Genomic DNA, 22,215 nt, shown 5'->3' with positions numbered 1-22,215 from the left:
GTAGTCCATATGTTCTAAAAATATCTGTGGAATAAACCATATCTAAAAATATCCGTGGAGAAAACATTATCTTTTCTGTATGAGTCCTATTTTGTTCTATAAAATTATTTAGCTGTAGGATGATATGAATTGTATTATCATTAAATAAAACCCTGTCAAATGTTAGTCATTAATTATTTTAAATAATAAAAGAAATGTATAATGTATCGTAAAACATAAATTAAATGTATTCGAGTTGCTAGACATTCACTTTAATTTGTCAATTAGATGCATCTTTCATAAAAATTTGGTACCATTCGATAATTTAGTTACAGAGCAACATTTGCTTATACGGTTTGAATAAGGTATGGAACTGGTTCCTCAATCTTTTTTCGTAAGTTATTACATAAACCTAATACTGTTGGGTTTTGTGTTGATTTTATTATTAATTGTTATTTTTTATTTTCTGTAAAAGATTAATCAAATTTGTTGAGTTTGAATGAGGAGTATGTAACTTAGAAAAACGAATCAACGTTCTCTCTATGTAAATACATGGCATTTCACTGAAACCGCCGTTCCATACATTCAGTTATAACATTTTACGAAAAGAAGGTTCCAAATGGAAAATAATATGGAATATTTAACATTGTGTTATATCAGCATTGTGTTATAGTGTGTTGTTAACAGTATTTTGGAGTGAATAGAAATATTGTTTTCCTTTATCAACAGAAGCAAAACAACCAACAACACATCATGATGTTCAGTTTTGTTAAAGACAGCTTTGAACCTGAGCATTCTACCTCCGCTGTGTGTACTGCTATAGTACGCAAGAATAATTGTGCGCTCACCAATCAAATATATTTTTCTGCAATAATTAAAAATCAATTTTTGGGCTTATTACTTGGTAGTTACCAAATAAAATGTGTTTGTTTGTTTAAAGCTGTATCCGCAAATAAGTGTAAAGCTCCGCCCTATTAACTAAAGGCAGAGACAAATGTATGCTAGTTTAATGCTTTTTATTTTTTTATTTTTTGTATTCGATATAAGACCTACAATTTATACATATTTATGATCATAAACAGAGTGATACCATGTAGCAGCAATAATGTTTACACATGTTATACAAGATATGTTAATAAATACTTTTTTACCTTGTGATTTATTTTTGATTAAAAAAATGGTTAGTATGTATTTTTTCGATTGTTTCAATATGTTCATTACACATATCACATACATTTGTTTTGGATAGGTTGCACTTAAAAATATATTTATTTGTAGCTATGATTCTCTGGATGTATTTATCTTGGAAATTTCTCAGTATGCTATCAGTAGTTTCATGCTGCTGATACGAACTTCAAATTCAAGCGCACCGGATTTCTTAAGTAAAACGAAAGCTCTGGGCGTTTTATACGAATATTTTATTTAAACATGCAATTTAAAAAAACGCGTCGTCATGCGTTATATTTATTATCATATATTTATCTAATCAAATACATTTGAATAGACCGCGGTTTACCAATATACCGGTTTATTGTTGCAAAGCTCATATAATCAACCATGAACTTGTGATGAACATTCAAACATTGAATGGAATCGTCTTTAGTAAAATCAATGCAGCATATATATTCAAGTCACATATATTACTTATTACATACTTATATGTTCCGTAGTCTCTATGATACAAATAATTCTTCTGATCGCGTCATGTAACAAACTTGAAGGGGCATTGCAGGTTTATTAATAATTCTTATATAAGTCAGCATACACTTGGGGCACTCGCTCCGGTACCATAGAACATTCAACTGCGGGCGGGTATGGTGAGCATACGATTTGTTCAACTGTTGGACTTTGGATTGGGGGGCTGTAAGAACTCATTGTAAATTGAAAGAACACCTATAAATATGTTGCTATTAAATAATGCTGCTTTCAAAATAAAGAGGTAAAATACAACGCTATGTATACAATATGGTTAATCTTTCTGTTTTATGTTTATTTAAATGGTTATTATAATTAAACAGTTCAACAAGTAATAAATACAAAAAAATTTATATTCGTATTTTTCGAACATACGTAAGGCTGTTACATTCGATTATGTTAAACATTTATGTTTGGAAATGGAACATTTTTTACAATTTATTCTTTCTTAAGTTTAATTTTCAAATAAAATATCATTTCAAGGTCAAACATAAATGAATCAGACCAACAGTATAAATGTTTATTTTGAAAACTATTACGTTGCACAATAAATTTAACTGTGTTCAGTGAATTAAAAGAAAATAATAGAGACTATTTTTGAACGACATTTCACTTTGAATCTTCAAAATGCTAATTTAATTTTATTTAAGCATTTTAGATCACTTGCATTTACAGAGTGTGGCGGGGTCCTGACAGATCCATTTGGCATCATCACGAGCCCCAACTTCCCGTCAAATTACGGATCGTTCGTTCAATGTAGCTGATTGATCAGAAGGCAGCAATATCAATGTGCGCACTTGACATGTTAATAAGTGTTCAATCAACCAACAGCAACTGTCCTTTTTTTTAGATCTTTGTTTGTTATTAAATAAAGAAAGTGGTTTTCATTATCATAACATTTGACATTTAAAATAATATAATATAATTTGTGTTGATTCCAGTGTTGCATTTTCAGGCTCTAATTTAAAATGTGTAAGCTTAGCTACAATGTTTCTACATGTACCATATTTAACCACAATACATTCACGCGACATTACTTGCTTTTTATCTTTACAGGTGAACTTTTCAGACTGTCAATTAGAAGGCTGCAGCGACTCATGCACATGCGACTACCTTCAGCTATTCAACGGACCTAACGTATCCTCTCCGTCAATCGGAAATTACTGCGGGGCAGAGCCACTTAAGGGATTCCAGTCGCAGTTGAACTCTTTCGGTATTGTCTTCTCCACGGACCATAGCGCTGGTTATAAGGGTTTCAGACTGACGTACACTTTCACACAAGGTAGGAATCATTATAAGAATGCTCCGTGTTGCGTGTTGATTACTAAAAACAATTTCTACATGTTCTCAATCGAAATCTGCACTTCTTCTGATCAATGAAACCACAACATTTAATTTAATTGCATTTATGTTTCTTATATTCATTTCTTCAAATCTGTATGCAAATATCCGTTATGTCGCGGTTCGCGGGATCCACGATCTCGATTATGATATAACTTTTCTGTTCATGCATGTAGGTAAATATGCGTACCCATAATTTTGACACGTATTTTCCTACCTTTTTGTTGCATTATATATACTTATATACATGTTACGAATTGTTGATATAAGATAATATTCCATATTTGATGTAACTTATTTGTCAGGATTAAAACCAGGCGCTATTTACGCCTTATATACAACGTCTCATCATCCTCGCGAACAGCAAGAGCTTTTCAACTCGATTGCTGAGTAAAAGATTCGTCGAACAGAGAACGATGGGACGTTCTTTACGTTTGATAACATAATTAGTAGTGCATTTTTTGTACCAAAATACGGCAAAACTTTTCTCTAAATTAAAACAAGTAATGTATTTTGCTTCGACATTTTGACAATTGTTGAGATAGGTCAGTATTGATATTTGATATGAACAGTCATTGTGTACACCTTCATGTACAAAGCATGTGTTTCACTGCCTGGGCGCTGATAAGCTGTTAAGATTATAGGGCAGAATAAATTGACAGCTAGCATCGTGTCGAATTCAAAGCCGGGATTTTGTTAGGTGTGGCCCGCGTACTTATGTTAACAATTTATGTTTGATGTGGGAAAGTATGGCAATTGCTTTTTCGCACAAAACAAGATTATTCATTTACTCACTATTAAATCATTTTTACGAAATACCTTCGATACAATACGGGGAATATATAATATACATAGTGCAAAATACGTACTGTGTTATTTTATTGTCAGATTGCCAACATGAAAGTTACAGCGTAACATGTTCCAAGCAATGCCATTGCCTTGTAGGCCCATGCGACAGTGTTACGGGTGCATGTGAAAATGGGGTCTGTAAAAACGGATGGAAAGGAATATCGTGTGATGAAAGTAAGTTGTCAAAGGATATAACTGAAACAAAAACTCAAACTTTCATATATCTTATATATGTAAATAAGATAGGTAACTTCCGCATATAACACTATAAAAAACCTAACAACAGATTGGCTTTTTTTAAAGATATAGACTTCACATCACGATGGGATTAATTTGGATTAATTCTTTGAACATATTAATGAGCATCACATAAACATTTGTTATTTCTATAACCTAATATGTCCTAAAAGACAAATCTTACAAAAATCCGCGTGATTAGTTAATACAACGTTATAGAAAAAACGATTACGCGTAAAACATGTAATTTTAAAATTCTTTTTATTGTTAACAGAATTAAATGTTACTAAGGATGCAAATTGTAAAGTTTTTATTTTTAGGCTGCCAACTCGGAAGTTACAGCGTTAACTGTTCCCAGCAATGCTACTGCCGTGTGGGTCCATGCGGCGGTGTTACGGTGCATGTGAAAATGATGGCTGTAAAGAAGGATGGACAGGAATAGCATGTAATGAAAGTAAGTTCTCATTTACTTTAAAATAAAAAAAACAACAACAAACAAACCAACATAAAACACATATATCATATATTTAAATAACGTAAGGTAGCGTCGGCATATAACAATTAAGAGAACTGACGAACGATGGACCTCATCAGATTCGTACGTATGTAAAGATATGTTTGAACACATATATTATATACAGGGATTTCGGGATTGATTTGGATAAAGTATTTTTGCGGGTGAATTTAATTTGTGAATTGTTATATGGCTAATGTACAGTTAGGACCGTATACATGTACATACAAAAAACGCGTGCTAAATTAATAAAATGCTATTGAAACTACAATGTTCAATTTACGTAAAACTTGGAAATTTAAAAGTTATTTTTATTGTCAACGACAAAAATTCCACACAAGTTGTTTTTTTTTTCCGAAGCATTTGTCAAATAAGATGCTATATACATATGCAAATGGAACGTTCACCCATGCATACGCATATGCATTAAATGGTTACAGCGTGCAATCCATGAACATTTGGTGCTAGCTGCCCTCTATAGTTCGATGCCTCGCTTTTACAATCTTCTACCACCTTGATTATGACTGTCGCGATAACCTATGCGCATCTTGATGGATACAATTACAGCGCTGATTAAATACAGTCATGTCCGGTAATCTATCGCTCTAAACAGTTTGCCATTTTTGTGCAATGCGTATTATTTTTTACATTTACTTTGTCATTCCTTTTAACGACCGATGTGATGATTAAATTTCATTATCAACAACATTCTTTTTCAGCAAATATTTATATTTGCAATCTGAATTTTAAAGAATTATTCACTTTCTCAATAGTTAATAAAATTATAGCACATTTAATAATAAGTGTATTTTTGCCTTAGACAGTTGTGTAATCGACTTGATCTCAATTTAACACATATAACGAGTGCTTCCAAAGTTTGACCTTTACCATAAAAATTAGAGTTTTAAGTGTCCGCCAAACGCAAATATCTCATAATTCTGTATATGGGAAGGCTGGTATACCAACAATATATAAAAGTTTAAAAATATTTGTTTGAGTAATTTTGTATCAAAAAACTTCTCTTAATAAGCTTATTGAGGTTTTATAATAAAACAAACACATCACAAATAATCAACAAAAACTCCAAAGCATTTGTACTTTGAGATAAAAGAAATCTGGCAAGATGCCAAAATAAATCCAAGATTACTTGTCAAAAGTGCGTAAGCCTACGAGACAATTGCACTGTTAAAAAAAGAGGATGTTTTTTTTCTGATCGTTTTAATATGCATTCAGACATTTAATATTGGAGATATGTTTGTATTTCAATAAAATATAACATAACTATGTGGCTTCAACCCAAATGTAAATCAGCCTATTGAAAGCACAGGAAGATAGCACAACATCGTAAATTGGTATCACAGTCGACACTTTCATTTTCGCAAATCAGATTTCTTAGCCTAATTTTCAATTTTAAAGCTGCCTTGTCACATTTTGGTAAATTGACAAAATAAAAAAATTCTCAAAGTTTCGTTTAAGTAATAATATTTGTGAGGATATAGTAATACTGAACATTCACCATGCTCTAAAATATCCATTATATGCATCCTTTGACTATTTAAAACACTGAAATTTATAGAGCGTTGTAACACGGAACGATTGAATAATTTGTAAAGTTCTGTTATTGTCGTTATATTTTGTGATGCTTCGAGGATTGCATATATGAAGTATAAAATACATCACTCATTGTATGATCACGGATTGCCGAGTGGTCTAAGCGATAGACTTTTACTCCAGGGGTCAGTGGTTCAAGCCCAGTTGAGGGTTACTTTTTTTGTTTCGTTTGTTTTATTCTTGTTGTTTTTACTAGAGCGTTTGATATCCAATGTCTGCATTTATCAATATAAAGCAATAAAATGACAAACTTCAATACATGCCAAAATCGGTGAAAAGACCCCTTTAACGCAAATAGCTTCAATGGAAACATAAGCGTAAGCCATGAACAGATCAGTCGCATCGAGGTTCGAGGAATCCAAGGACTGTGATTACAATATAATTTGAAAGGTCATTTATGTGATAATATTTGCATAAGCATAATTTGGCCGTTTCAAACACGTTTTGACCCAAATTTTGTTTTTGCAAAGTGCTATTATAGCCATAGGTTTACAAATGTAAAAGTAAGATATTATTTCATGTACGTTTGTTCGAATGAGTGTTATTCACGTTTTGAAATCCGAAACGTTTTTTTTTTCTTCTGAATTTTGGTAATGTGATGTAAACTAATTATACCTATAAATAAATAAATCTAAAATCTTTCATGTATATAATTTGTCCTGATTAAAAGCAGGTACAAATTATGCTCCATGTACAACATCGCTTCATTTAAGCAAAATGCGTAGGCTTCAATAATTGATTCACATTGCTTATTTAAAGCGAATAAGAAATTTGCATTTTTTACTTAAAAAAAATAAAATGAACCAATAAATACTACATTTCCATGAAAATTATTGTAAACGTAGGTTTAAAAAAGAGCATTATTATAAACGTAGGTGTAAAAAAACATATATATATATATATGTGTGTGTGTGTTGGAATATATTTGTACAGATGTTTTTTTAATGCAAACACAATTACTAAGCGGCTTAGTCATTATCGACAAGCCGATTTTGTAGATACCTCTGTCAAAGATGATGTTTGCCGGATATATCTTTGGCATGCGCGAAGAAGAAAATGCGTTTTCGCTTTTACAACATGAAACAAAAACAGGCTATTATTATATGCGGATAGGTCATTGAATCGAAGAAAAGGAATGTCGATTTCGTTTCCCAGTAAACTACAGTAATTTGGTCCGCTGCTTCCAGTGCAGTCTCGCCTTAATGGTGACATAAGTGACGTCATACTAACGTCTGAAATATAATGGTCTTAAAATTTATCGTTGGTGTTTTCGAGTGAGAACTCTATTTGCATTTTGTACACATACACAGCGCAACAGTTGCGCAAACATCGGCGTACAACTGGTTACTGCTTATTCAAACCAAATAAAAAAGACCTGGCATTGTCTTACTAACGAATTAATTGAAATGAACCACATAGTACAATGATGATTATTATATATGTAGATTGAACAACTAAATATATTGCATACATTTGTGTGTTTTTTGTTTTCAATTGTTTCCCTCATTTGTCTTTGCCAAAGATTAGTTTCAGATAAAACTTCTTCAATCGCGAAAAAAATGAATCGCGTTATTATTAAATAAAACCCTTATGTTATGCAATTGTTTAAAAAAAAACATAGCCACCATTAATCGAAATACATAAATTGAATGTAATCAATGTCCTTGACATTCTCTTAATTTTTTAATATTCATGCATGTTTTATAAAGAAACAATCCATGAGATAACTTAGTTTCAAAGCAGCATTTGCTGATTCGGTTTGACTTGGGAACATGAAAATTTATCTCTTTTTTGTGGGGGGGGGTCCTTTAAATTGTAAGTATTATAAATCTGTAAAACTGTACAAACTTTCATAAAAAATGTCGAGTTTCAATAAGGAATAAAGAACTAGGACACAGGAACAAGTAATTCTTAATATATATGCAAGGCATTTCATTGAAACTGCATTGTCATATATTGCATTTATAACTTTTTCTTAAAAGAAGTTTCGAAATGGAATATGATATGGCATATGTTATGGCATATTTCTTTGAATTCACGTTGCTTACATTCACTTTGATCATTTATTATATCTAGCTTGAACATTTATAATATGTATTTATAATAACACGCGTTAACTGTATATGTTTTGGGCATTTTTAAACTCAAACACAGCTAACTCCGAGATGGTTGCATTGGTAATAAGATATTGGAAAATAATAAGGTTCTTTCTTATCATATTATCTGCATTGTTATTTTCAATCCGAGTTTCTTTTCTTCCACATTTTGACAAAGATAATTATAATTATTTCAGCGCGTTTTCATAGTGATTATCTTGAATAGTATTGTGTCGTGAATAGTAACATTGTTTACATTTATCAACAGAAGCAAAAAATATCCAACAAAAAATTGTACTGGTGATCATGATGTTCGCAATTTAGTTTTTAACAGTTTTGTACCTCTTTCTGCTTCTGATATTTGTACTTTAATAGTTCGAACAACATAGTAACTTGACGATTACCAATCAAATAAATTGTTCTTATAATGCAGATACCCAATACAATCTCTTGATTTGATTTTTGCTTAGAGTATATGTTCGCAAATAAGTTTAAAGCTCCGCCTGCTATTTTTACTTAAGGCAGAAACAAATGAATGCTTGTTTCTTAATGCTCTACAAGTTAAAACTTCAAAATCGATTGCAACAGTATTACTAAGCATTAAAACCTATAATATTATGTCAAATGAAAGCTCTGAGCGTTGTTTTACATGGTTTTTTTTCCGTGGAATATATTATTATTTTCCTCGTCAGTAAGTATGTGAGGGTCGATGGCATCCCACTTCATACCTTACAAAATTTTCAAGTTACATATGCATAGTATAACACATAACATACACGCAACAATGAAAAGCTTTTACATTACAATACAGACAATACTTTTTATATCCCATATGACAAGTAACAACTTCTCGAAAAGGCGTAACAATAGTAACAATAGTTCCCGTTTTTACTTTTGCACTAGTTATTATAAAACTTTATTTTAGTTTGAACATGACGATGCAATGATGGGTACGATATTCCAGCTTATATAGGGTATTGTTTAGTCTTTTTAAAATTATAAAAAAAAAAATTATGAAAACAAATATTACGTTTTAAGAACCATTCGTGTGTCCATGTCCCAGTATAAATGAAGGCATGTGTAGAAGTTTCAAACGATTATTACATCCTGATAACAACTATTGTATTACATGATTAATACATTACCAAAATATATGTTGAATAGTTTCACAATCATGTTCACACAAAGAACAGTTGACAGAGGTGGATGTCATATAATTTAAATAACTATAGTACCTTTAATTTAATGTACAATTCTTTATTGAAACAATTGTAAATTGGTATCCCGTGTAATACAAAAGGGCATATCAAAAATATGTCGCCATTCTTTTGGTCCAATATAATAAAAACTCAACGATTTATCTATACGCACTGGCTAAGACTCGTTCATGGAAATTAGTTCATACCTAGTGTGTGTTCCTATAGTGTTTACCAAGATGGGCAGTAGACTCCTTGGGATAAACGGCTTCATAAAGCTTATGTCATAAGAGCTTCTGAGCTTCACGTATCTGTTCACTGCGTTAATTATTCTAATGAAAAATAACTAGTATGGGTGGAAGTTATATACTTTGCAAACGTCATCATAACTGTAGAAGGTTTAAGGTGTAGTGCTGTGCATCAAGTTTCCAACAAGAAACGAAGCTATATTTATATAAAACAATCTAACAAAACCGTACCGCGATACAAAATATAGAATACATATTTTGGATTCATTATATTTGAACGTATAGCGAGACAGCAATAAACAGGTATATTGTTGCAAACCTAATATAACACCCAGTAACGTTTGATGTATATACAAAGAAATTGAATGAAAACGTTTTTATTGAAATCATTACACAATAAATAGCGAAGTTATATACCACACATGATACATAGACTACATTCTGTAGTCTCAATTATAAAAAAAAATTGTGTATGTGCTCATCATGTTTTTTTTAAATGGACATTGCAGATTTATTTATAAGGCTAATATGAATTCGCATACACCTGAGGCTCGCACTCCAGATCCATACAGCTTTCAAGTGTGGGGGGATACGATTTGTTCAATTGATGGACTCGGGGGCAGGGGGTCTGAAAGAACTCAGTGCTCAATGCATTGTTATATATAAATATAATGTAATTTAATACTATTGCTTTCAACATAAAGACGATATATAAAACAATGTGTCTAAAATATGTGTAATATTTCTGTTTTATGTAGATATAAATGATAATTGACCTCATACAGAACAACAAGCAATGTTGTTTCATTCGATGGTGTTAATCGGGTATATATAGAATTTGAACAATTTTTACAAAGTTAGTCTTCCTTAAGTTTAATTTTCTATTTTTATAATTAATGTCAAATATGTTTTTTTAAAATGTCTTAAAAAAATAAAGTAGATGAATCTATTAACATACTAAGTTCTATGACGTAATAACAACTAAAATACAAATCTTACAAAACACGCTTGCTTAATAAATGCAATGTTAGTGTAACAATAATTTACAAATTAATTTTAAGTAAGTCAATCAATTTTATTTAAAAAGTTACGGGTCAACAATTGCATTTTCAAAAAAAGTATTATTCACATGTTCTCAAGCATTTTATTAGCACCGATAAATAATTGTTTTTTATATATGAATCATACCAACAGTATTAATGTTTATTTTTTAAACTAACATTTATGTACAATACATTAATCTGATTTGGTGAATTTAAAGAAAATAATATATACTATTTTGATACTACATTTTACGTTGAAGCTTCAAAAACCTCATTCAATTTTATTTAAGCCGTGTATATAACTTGCCTTAACAGAGTGTGGCGGGGTCCTGACGCATCCATTTGGCGTCATCACGAGTCTCAACTTCCCGTCATATTACAGAAACAACATGCAATGTCCCTGGGCCATCAACGCACCGGGGGGCTACGTGATCAATGTTCATACTTGACATTAATTTTAATCATTTTTCAATCAACCGACAAATTTATTTTTTTTTGAATAGTTGGTAGATAGCGAGTGGATCATATTCTCATATCACTTGAAAAAAAAAACACAAATATATATTTATTCATTTTTTAAGTGGTACATTTACAGGTTATTATTAAAAATCAGTCATCCTAGATACAAATTGTTTCACATACATGTACAGTTTTACCACGATTCATTCACACTAAATAATTAGTTTTTTTGTGTTTTCAGGTGACCTTTACAGACTTTTCACTGGAGTACCATTTCAAGTGCAATTATGACTTCCTGGAGCTCTCCCACGAACCTAACGCCTCCTCTTCGTCATTCGGGAAGTTCTGCGGGACAGCGCACCCCAGAGGATTCCAGTCGCGCTCGAACTCTGTCGGTATTTTCTTCTCCACAGACTCCGGCGTTAATGCGAAGGGTTTCAATCTGCCCTACGCATTCTTCGAGCAAGGTATGAATCATTGTAATAATGCTCCATTTGTGTGCGAATTTAAAAAAAAATCTCAAACAAATGTTATTACTATTTTCAGATCTGTTTAACCACTCGATTTGTGTTTACCTTTTTTGTTCATATATTTATTTTGGGAAATGAACAGATCCGTTCCATCGCGGTTCGCGAGATCCACAGATCACTATTTCGATATAATTGTAAAGTCATTCAGTTAGTTTAATATTCATTAGAATGGTTTGGCCAGCTAAAATACGAACCTTTTCGTTGCATCCAGTATTATATCTATATGTTAAAATTGTTCATATAAGCTCCATGTCAGTAATTTAAAGGGATCTTTTCACGCTTTGGTAAATTGACAAAATTGAAAAAAGTTGTTTCAGATTCGTAAGTTTTCGTTTTAGTTATGATATTTGTGAGGAAACAGTAATACTGAACATTAACCATGCTCTTATAAAGCCATTATATGCATCTTTTGACGATTTTAAAACCTAAAAATTAAAAAGCGTTGCAACGCGAAACGATTGAATAATTTGGAGAGTTCTGTTTTTGTCGTTAAATTTTGTGAAACTACGAAGATTGCTTATATAAGGTATAAAATACGTCAAAAATGTGTACTCGGCGGAATAGCTCAGTAGGTTAAAGCGTTTTTACTTCAGGACTCTGGCAGGACTCCAGGGGTCACTGGTTCGAAACCTGTTCCGGGCAATGTTCTTTTCCTTTTTTTTTTATTTTTTCTTGATTTTTTACTGGAGCTTTTACGATCCAATGTTTACATTTATCAATATAAAGCATTTAATGAATACGTTAAAAAATGCCAAAATCTGTGAAAAGGCCCCTTTAATGCTTCGTTATTGATTTTTGGAATACGAAACTCATATTCCGAATTTGGTTATTTTGATATTACGAAATTTATATACAATACAAATAAACAGTTCTCCGGATTATTATGTAAATAATTTGTCATAATTAAATTCAGGCACAAATTATGCTTCATGTTCAACCTCTGATCATCCTCACGAAAAGCGTAGGCTTAAATACATTACGACGGAATACAAACTATAACTTGCAGTGCATTTCGTACATTTAAAAACAAATATTTTATTATGTCTCTGTTGCTAAACTTGTTAAGGTAAGTATTAGGTTTGGGAAAATAACTACCGTATTATGTTCAACGTGTGTTTCAAATAATACTCATTGTGATTAAAGATATTGTAAAATTGATTTCAAGAGTTAAACAACGATCCCGTGGTTTTGTTATCTGAGATTTAATATTTTGTTAAAGCGGGTATATACGATTTTTTATATGTGTTTAATTGTAATATATTGATAAAATATGTTACAATAACACAAAATAGGCAAGAAAAATTATACATTAAAGCCGAATTTCATAAAATGCAGCATAGACAAATTAGCGCCCCAAGCCGATAGTGACGTACATATTTTCCTACAATAACCGAAGCATTCGTCTTTGTATTAGGATCGGAGATAGTGTTCGTGTGTCGTATGAATAGATATCGTTGCAGGAACTCAAATAAACCGTTAAACTAAGTTTAGATGCACATCGTACATGTATGGTATACATGCTGGCGAATTCGGCTGTACAGCCGTTTTCAATTTCAGAATTAAATATCTGGCTTATTTCGCATTTTTCGACATATGTTCTTCTTAACTTTTATTTTAATTTATATTGAAATTTATATATAATAAGTTTTTTACACAGTTTATATAAATTCATAAATATTTGACAAAATCGTATATACCCGCTTTAACGTTCGTGTTCGTTTAATCAAATAATTAAAGTGGAAATTTGTTTGACTTTTATTTTGCCATGCATTCATTTATTAATATAAACATGGTCTTATTCTCTACAATATACAGAGCTAAAAACAAATATTATTCAATTTTGACAATAAAAAAATCCGGATCGGACGCACATGGACTTTCATCTGGTAAACTAGTTATCGTTTTGAAGTTAAGTAATGCTGTACAGGTCCTTTTTTTAAATACAATGGTCACATCATGGGGACAATTCTTTATCATAAACAACACAACTGCTCTATATCTCCTTGATGTTTATTAACATGGCAAAGGCATTTACTTGGTGGTTAGCTAGACTTACACGTAGCATAACATTTGTGCCCTATGATCCAACATTTACCAAGCAGCGCTCCGAAATTTTATATTGTTTGATTAGTCCTATTTATTTCAATAATAAGAACGCATAACTAATCCCATCAATTTTTATTTAACCAAGAAAACTACGTCGTTATTACCATTCAGCAACCTTGGTAACACTCTTCTGACCTAATCAAAAGCCGTCTTATCATGGACATCAATTGGTCTATTAAACTTCGTGAATGTCCGTACAATATCACATTCACAAACGAATCCTCCACATCAGTGTCAAAAGCGAAATCACGGCAGTGCACATTTAGACTTGGTCTATGACTGTCTATGTTTGAAAACATTTAACTATATACGTTGTGCTTCTGTTAAAGTGTTTATTTAAATGTACCGAAAGGCAATGAAGGTTTTTCAAGATGATGGAAAATTGCCCGAAAAGTATGTGGTATAACATACTTATGATGAATACATACAATTTAGTAAATCGATGTTTCCATTATTTAAGACATAATATTTTCAATTTGGTGTAACACATATGAGTTAATTGAGGATTTTTTGATCATCAGACTTTCATTAACAGATCGCATTTACCTGGGCTGTTATGAGGATAGCAGGAACCGAACCCTTGCAGATTATGATTACTTTTCTGACTCGAACTCACCAGCCGAGTGTTAAACAATTGCCGCCAATACAAGTTTTCCGGAGTGGAGGTGGGTTGAAGATTTAACGTAACACATGTTTAGCAAAGACATAAAATCAACTAAAAGGAGAAAATTGTATAAGTAAAATTTTTTAGTTAATTGAATATCTTTATCCCTATTTGTTCCCTACTTGTTGAAAATTGTGTTAAACTTTTTTATTATAATTGTGATTTGTTTAATGCATGAGATTTCACATAGTATTTCACCTTGATAATGTCCTCAATCTGCAGATTGCCAGAAATATGTCACGTAAGCAAGCATACATTCAGTAAACACAACTGCAAAAGTTGAGATCCCTTTAAACAGTACGATGTTGAGACAATATTCTATTGCTTATTCGTGAACAACGGTCATGCTATCAATATTTTTTCTGATTGCAATAAGTCTTTGAAACATTGCCTCTGTGGTAACACGCTTTATAATGCAACCCGAAAGCCAGAGTCAGAGTGTACTACTTTTTGCCGGGAGACAAAAGCCAGATATGTGGCGCTGCTTGGAGGATCAACATCTACAGAAATGGGGGTAAATGTACTGTTTTTTTACAAGATATGCTATATACTTGTTTAGTCGTGGGAAAGTTTCATATGTTGATACATTACAGATATGTAACACATATATGACCATGAATCATTATAAACGTACTTTTTACCTTTGATTTTTATATTTATTGCCCTTTTAAAATGTTAATCGTCTGTGATAATAATAAATAATCGATTGTGATGATGGTGTAAAACCACCGTCTTGAAAATAGATTCTTGTTGAACCGTGCGTTCTAATTGGCTATTCTAATTTTAAGATTTGCAAACTATAAATAGTTTTTAAACTGATATTGTAGGGCAGGTTAATTTCTTGTGAATTGTAATTTCAACAGACGATGTTGTATGAAAAGTACTTATTCATAAACGATTTTGTGATACTAATGAACACTGTGTGAACAAAACATAAAAGAGGAACTATTTAATAAATTACAATATATTGACCTGTTTTGTCGCATTTTTGATCAGCAACACGATGGTGACTGCGTCAAAACATTTTCGGTAAAAAACTGCATCATATGCGAACGTTCTATCGAGAGATTTTATGCGATCTCCATACACACGACTCAAAAAGAACTCACGACTCAGCATAAACCTACCATTTTAGTAAATATGTACATTAGTAGTTAAACGTCTGTCGAAAAAATAAGTCATACTACGCTATGAATATAACATGTTCTATGTTTTTTTTAATTTAGACTGTGTATTAGGGTTAAACACTTGTTCTTTTTGAGATGCTTACCGGTTTAAATGTCTAACAGGCGTGTTAAAATGATGAAATAAAAATGTCACATTTATTAATATTATTTTTTACTTTGTAGAACTATTCTAAGTATGCGCAAACTGGCCGTGGAAGTCTTTTATAGACTATTTTTTTTCATAAATTTCAGTATCAATTCAATTGGCAAGCATGTACTTAGGGTGTAACTAATTTTCAAATGATAACACGATGATTGCTATTTCATTTACTACGTGTGGAAAGTAACTTATGCCCAAGTACGAACAATAATGAAGTCACATGAATATGTGCGTACTGACAAAATGTTTAAGGTAATTATTTATAATGACTATACAAGTTCCCTTTAAATGTCGGTCATGCTTATTTGGTTACCACATGTAACTAGCGCTACAGGGTATTCGTTTAGATCCAAAATCTATTTGTGTTCACGTTTTATTGGCTTTATTTTTCAAAATACCGCTTTTTCAATGTTCCTTAGGAAATAAATCGCTTCATGATGAACAGCGCCATTCAAACGCGACCATTGCGATGAAAAAGCTAACTCCTACACGCCATATACAGATTTTACGGGTTTCGGGGATAATTAATATCTACCTTAATATATTTTGCAAAATAATGATATTCCGACAAGCATTGAAATGTTCTTCAACGCTGATTGTTAATTGAAAGTATCAGTAGAATAAAATCGCATTTATTCACATGTAACTTATACGATGATTTCATATAACAAGTGCGTCTTTAAAATATTTACATAAGTATCTGTTTTTATTATCATTTTTCCTGTCTGATTACGTTGTAAATATTACATCTAAAACACACGAACCAGTTGTATTAGGAACGATTCTCCATTCATGTAACAGTTGTTACTGCCAAATGTAAACGTACATACTGTTGATCGAAAAAAGAAACTAATAAATCCTCTTAAAGAATCAATGAAAACTACTTAATGTGAACGTTTCAATTAAATATGGAATTCTAATTCAAATCATATTAAATGCATGTTTTGGAAACCTTAAACCAACATGAAAATCATTAACACATATTGGCTCATGTTCTTGGTAAAATGTTAATGTGTAGCAAAATCGCTCAGTTGCACTTATCGTGTATCCTACAAAAAATTATAAAGGTAATAAGAAATGATCACCTACAATTCATTAGGGTTTCAGCGGTTTTAATAAGATATAATGTGTGAACAATGTGCAAACATACCGTTTTATACGCTTCAATAATTTCCGTATAAATATCCGTATTTAAAATCACTGTGACAATAATTGTAACTAAACACGACACTATATACAGGTACGAACTTTTAAATCATAAATTAAACACACATTTTCGATATCAGGCTGCCAACTCGGAAGCTACAGCGTAAACTGCTCTAAGCACTGCCATTGCCGTGTGGGCCCATGCGACAGTGTTACGGTTGCTTGTGGAAATGGGGGCTGTAAAGACGGATGGAAAGGAATAGCGTGCAATGAAAGTAAGACATCAATGATATTAATGAAACAAAAACGCAAACATGATAAAATATCTCATTTATGCAAATAAGATATGGATTATCCGCATATAATGCTCTGAAATCTGTTAATAGATATACTATTTTAGTTTCATACCTGTGCAAAGATAAATGTAAACACAGGGTAGTTTCCGCATATAACACTCTAAACATTGTCAACAGATTGACCATTTGAGAATCAAAAACAAGTTATTATATATACGAACACATACATAATGTACGGTATTTTTGGTATACATTTGGATTAATTACATGTATTTCAGCCAATCCTCATAAACAGTGTTAATTTCTTTTAATTAATTGCACAGTAGTAGTAGTGGTGGTGGTGGTGGTAGTCGTAGTAGTAGTAGAAGTAGTTGTAGTAGTAGTAGTAGTAGAAGTAGTAGTAGTAGTAGTAGTAGTAGTAGTAGTAGTAGTAGTAGTAGTAGTAGTAGTAGTAGTAGTAGTAGTAGAAGTAGTAGTAGAAGTAGTAGTAGTAGTAGTAGTAGTAGTAGTAGTAGTAGTAGTAGTAGTAGTAGTAGTAGTAGTAGTAGAAGTAGTTGTGGAAGTAGTAATAGTAGTAGTAGAAGTAGTAATAGAAGTAGTAGTAGTAGTAGTAGTAGTCGTAGTAGTAGTAGAAGTAGTAGTAGTAGTAGTAGTAGGAGTAGTAGTAGTAGTAGTAGTAGTAGTAGTAGTAGTAGCAGTTGTAGTAGTAGTAGTAGTAGTAATAGTTGTAGTAGTAGTAGTAGTAGAAGTAGTAGTAGTAGTAGTAGGAGTAGGAGTAGTAGTAGTAGTAGTAGTTGTAGTAGTAGAAGTAGTAGTAGTAGTAGTAGTAGTAGTAGTAGTAGTAGTAGTAGTAGAGTAGTAGTAGTAGTAGAAGTAGTAGTAGTCGTAGTAGTAGTAGTAGTAGTAGTAGTAGTAGTAGTAGTAGTAGTAGCAGCAGTAGTAGTAGTAGTAGTAGTAGAAGGAGTACTAGTAGTAGTAGTAGTAGTAGTAGTAGTAGTAGTAGTAGTAGTAGTAATAGTGGTAGTAGTGGTGGTAGTAGTAGTAGTAGTAGTAGTAGTAGTAGTAGTAGTAGTAGTTATAGTAGTAGTATTAGTAGTAGTAGTAGTAGTAGTACAAACATGAACAATTTATAAGAACCATGAACACTTTTAATATTCAATAATTGTATTTAAATACAGCAATGAATAACCATATATATTTTGATAACAAAAATAAAAGTACACTGGTTAACACAGTCAATTTCTAATCACTTGATTACGCAATCTATGACGTTGTAAACAGACGACAAAATGTTGTAAACAGACGACAAGACAACAATATTGCCAGCAAACGTTTTTCAACGATAAGCGAGGAGGATTTGAAGGTCACCCTGTCAGACATGTAATATTTATTTTATTATACCGAACAAACTTTTCAAACATGAACAACTTATAAGAACCATGAGCAATTTTAAGATTCAATACTTGTATTTAAATTCAGCAATGAATAACCATTTATATTTTGATAACAAAAATAAAAGTTCACTGGCTAACACAGTCAAAGCATTCTTCCCTAATGGTGCAGCATAATACCAAAGGTCACTGGTCTCTTGAAATGATTCTAACGGTCTTCGCCATAATGCTTCGAGTTTAGGGTTCAGTTTAGATAGGTACTTCTCAAAGCATCGTACTGGACAAAACGTACTGCCAGGCTGCTCGTAGATCTTTCCTTCTCCTGTGGTATCATCAGGCGTATCGTCAATCCTAAAAAGATGAATTCATTTAATTAGACACTGGTCTGACATTAAAAATTGCCTGAAACCGAAAATAAATATTTTTGCTAAAAGATTATGCGGTTTCACCACTAAAATTCCATGTAATTGATGGGTTTTTTACCTCTGTCAAACTAATTAACAGCCACCTTTTATAGTTATAATTCTTTGCAGCAACTGCCAGCCTTTAGTAAAATTGCTACGATTTGAAAGGTTGACATAATATATATTTTTTTAATTGAACCTACCAGTGATTTTTTGTTGATTCTGCGATGACCTGGTGTATAAAATTTCTCCCGGTTGAATCAGTTTCTATAGTAATGTTGACTTCGTCATTGACCCTAAATTCTCTTGACCTCTCCTCAGAAGGTAGTTAAGTAAAACCACACCCTGTTTTGAAAACCACATTGAGTGTTAATATGTTAATATTAAAAGGTATACTGTTGCCACTTAATTATTCCAGATCGCTGTCAGATATTACAGGTTTGTGGTCGACACTCCCATGTCCACTTCGCTTAAGCTGCTTAACTTTTGACTTGTAGGTTTCATTTCTTGATGAAAATTGCTGGTCTTTCAAATTAATGTTATACGTGCTTAAGAGATGCTTGAAAATTCCCTACTTCAGACTGTCCAAAGTTTTTTTCTTTAATTCCTCGTCGTTTTTCTGACGTAGCCTACAGATGCATAGAAAAACCGTTACTCAATAATTGGTTGTTAAGTTCCGCTGGATTTTCCACGAGATCCATGTAATTTGAACGAAGATATTCTTCGTACAAGTTCATACCATGTTTAACTACACGTTTAGTGTTTTTAGAGTCCTTATCACGATCCAATGCCTTCAAAACCTCCTCGCTTATCGTTGAAAAAACGTTTACTTGCCATTTTGTTGTCTATTTACAGCGGAAAGGCAAAACTGCGTACTGCGCATGCGCGAATGGGGCAGTATAATTTTCGAACATTCCGCACGTGGTTGCTAAGGCAGCGGGATACAGTATTTTTTGTACAGTAAATTTTTCCCGCTGGTGGCACGTGATTGCTATGGCAGCGGGATACATTATATTTTGGACAGTAAATTTATTCCCGCTGGATCTGACAGTATTTCTATGTCACGATGGCCTATGGGAGTTTAGCATTGTGAATAAAAGTGAGGTATAATAATAGTAGTTATAGTAGTAGTATTAGTAGTAGTAGTAGTAGTAGTAGTAGTGGTAGTAGTAGTAGTAGTAGTAGTAGTAGTTGAAGTTGTAGTAGTAGTAGTAGTAGTAGTAGTAGTAGTAGTAGTAGAAGTAGTAGCCAATTATTCTTCCTCGTAGTGTTTAAATTATGTACTTAAATTCGAAATACAATTTCAAATATTATATGAATCTTGCAGTCAATATGTCTATTCCTACAATTTCTATAACGGAGCGTCATCAGGACCATTCTGAAGCTTGCAAGATATTTTCTGAAAAATCGCATAACGCCTCATTTGCTGTAACGTTGGCTCTATCTTCGGCCCTCGGAGTTGTGCTTGTTGCTGGTATAATATATTTTGTGGTGTAAATCAGAAGACGACATCGCCAGTATGTATCAAGATTCTTTAATTAGCAAATTTCTCAGCAAACAATTCAGTTAACGATCCACTTACCTTGATTACAATCATGACTTTAATAAATACTTATGTGTTATTTGCATGCATCTGTCAACAGCTTGTTCGATCTTACAACGTGAATTGGACTACATAATCACACTTAATTTATATAAGAATGCATTTTTTAACTTAACTATTAAGCGATATTATTTCGAAGAATGAATGGTAAAAAGCCACATAAAATATTCCGTCATTAAAATATAAGTATATATATATATATATATATAAAGTAAACAAACGTCGCATGTGTATCAGAAAAACTGTATTAAAATATGCCGAACGGTTTCGTACAGCTCATCAGGGCATATAAAAAATACACAATACATGTACGCTTTAAATATATTGATATGTTAGTCCGGATTTACATTACATTTTTACATGTATACATATATATATATATATATATATATATATATATATATATATATATATATATATATATATATATATATATATATATTATATATATATATATATATTACGCTGAATTTTCTTTTGTATATGCCATTAGTCTATTTATCGTTTTGTTTAGTGTATGTACCACAATGTAACATACTACTGTTTAAGCTTAACCAATGCTTATTTTGTTCTCAAAATTTAAACGTGTCAAAATACATAACAGTGATTTTTTATTTTGTTTTTACAATAGTTCTTATCAACACTACGATAAGCATCATATTATTGAGCTCAATCAATGTTATATATACCTTGGAATACCACATACGTTTAAATTTACTAATTGAGACCTTCGTTCGTTAAAACTATACCTTAATAATACACAGCTGTACAGTAAATGGTCATTTTATACTATTTTTGACATTTTAGATGTAAGTATAATTTGAGTTATATGCACAGCGCTTAGAGGGTCACAACACCATTTTGATCCATGAAGATCAACCGCTTTAATATATCTTCACAAAATTAAGTACTCATTGCCATTTAGATTGCATCACCACACTTTAAAGAGATGATCACTATAATTATAGATGAGAACAGTTATTTTGCTCACTTACGTGAAACTGGTAATGTTGGAATTTGTATTTGTATGATAAATGGTCTATTTCGTAATGTGTAATGTACGCTTCTCCAAATATATAACCGCCCTGATACGGATGAAAAAATATCAAAAAAACTTAAAAAGATTTCTAAAAAAAAGTAAAAATTACCTTTCATTGAGTGAAATAACATCCATGATCCACTTGTAAAATGAAGAGAAAATTTTATACTTAAAGTTAAGTTTTTATCTAGAGGGAGGGGGGTTGGAATCAATTAAAGAAGGGATAACCTGGGCCTTTTAAGGTGACCATTATTGAGACGATTATTACAGGATTGTTGTTATAATATTGCTGTTATATGTGTTTATTTATCCGATAATGGTTTATAGAAAAAAAGAATATATGCCGATCTTGATATATTATCCCTACTGTTGTTACAAAAATTTTGTCATTCTAGAGGTCGAATTTGTATTGCTATTAGAGTTAAGATAAATAAATAAACTA

General features: G+C 31.8%; 1 protein-coding gene across 1 annotated transcript; it reads left to right on the top strand.

Annotated features, from left to right (window-relative positions):
• Positions 1–732: 732 nt before the first annotated feature.
• Positions 733–19,605, top strand: LOC127835922 (tolloid-like protein 2). The gene is made up of 7 exons (XM_052362342.1): positions 733–801; positions 2,731–2,956; positions 3,961–4,038; positions 4,422–4,519; positions 11,510–11,735; positions 17,181–17,315; positions 19,550–19,605. The coding sequence occupies exons 1-7, from the start codon at positions 733–735 to the stop codon at positions 19,603–19,605; spliced, it is 888 nt and encodes a 295-aa protein (XP_052218302.1).
• The last annotated feature ends 2,610 nt before the right edge of the window (positions 19,606–22,215 follow it).

This window comes from Dreissena polymorpha, chromosome 6, assembly GCF_020536995.1.
Source record: "Dreissena polymorpha isolate Duluth1 chromosome 6, UMN_Dpol_1.0, whole genome shotgun sequence".
Taxonomy (NCBI): Eukaryota; Metazoa; Mollusca; class Bivalvia; order Myida; family Dreissenidae; genus Dreissena; species Dreissena polymorpha.
Note: the sequence above shows the minus strand (reverse complement) of the source record. Positions and strands in the feature narration are given on the sequence as shown.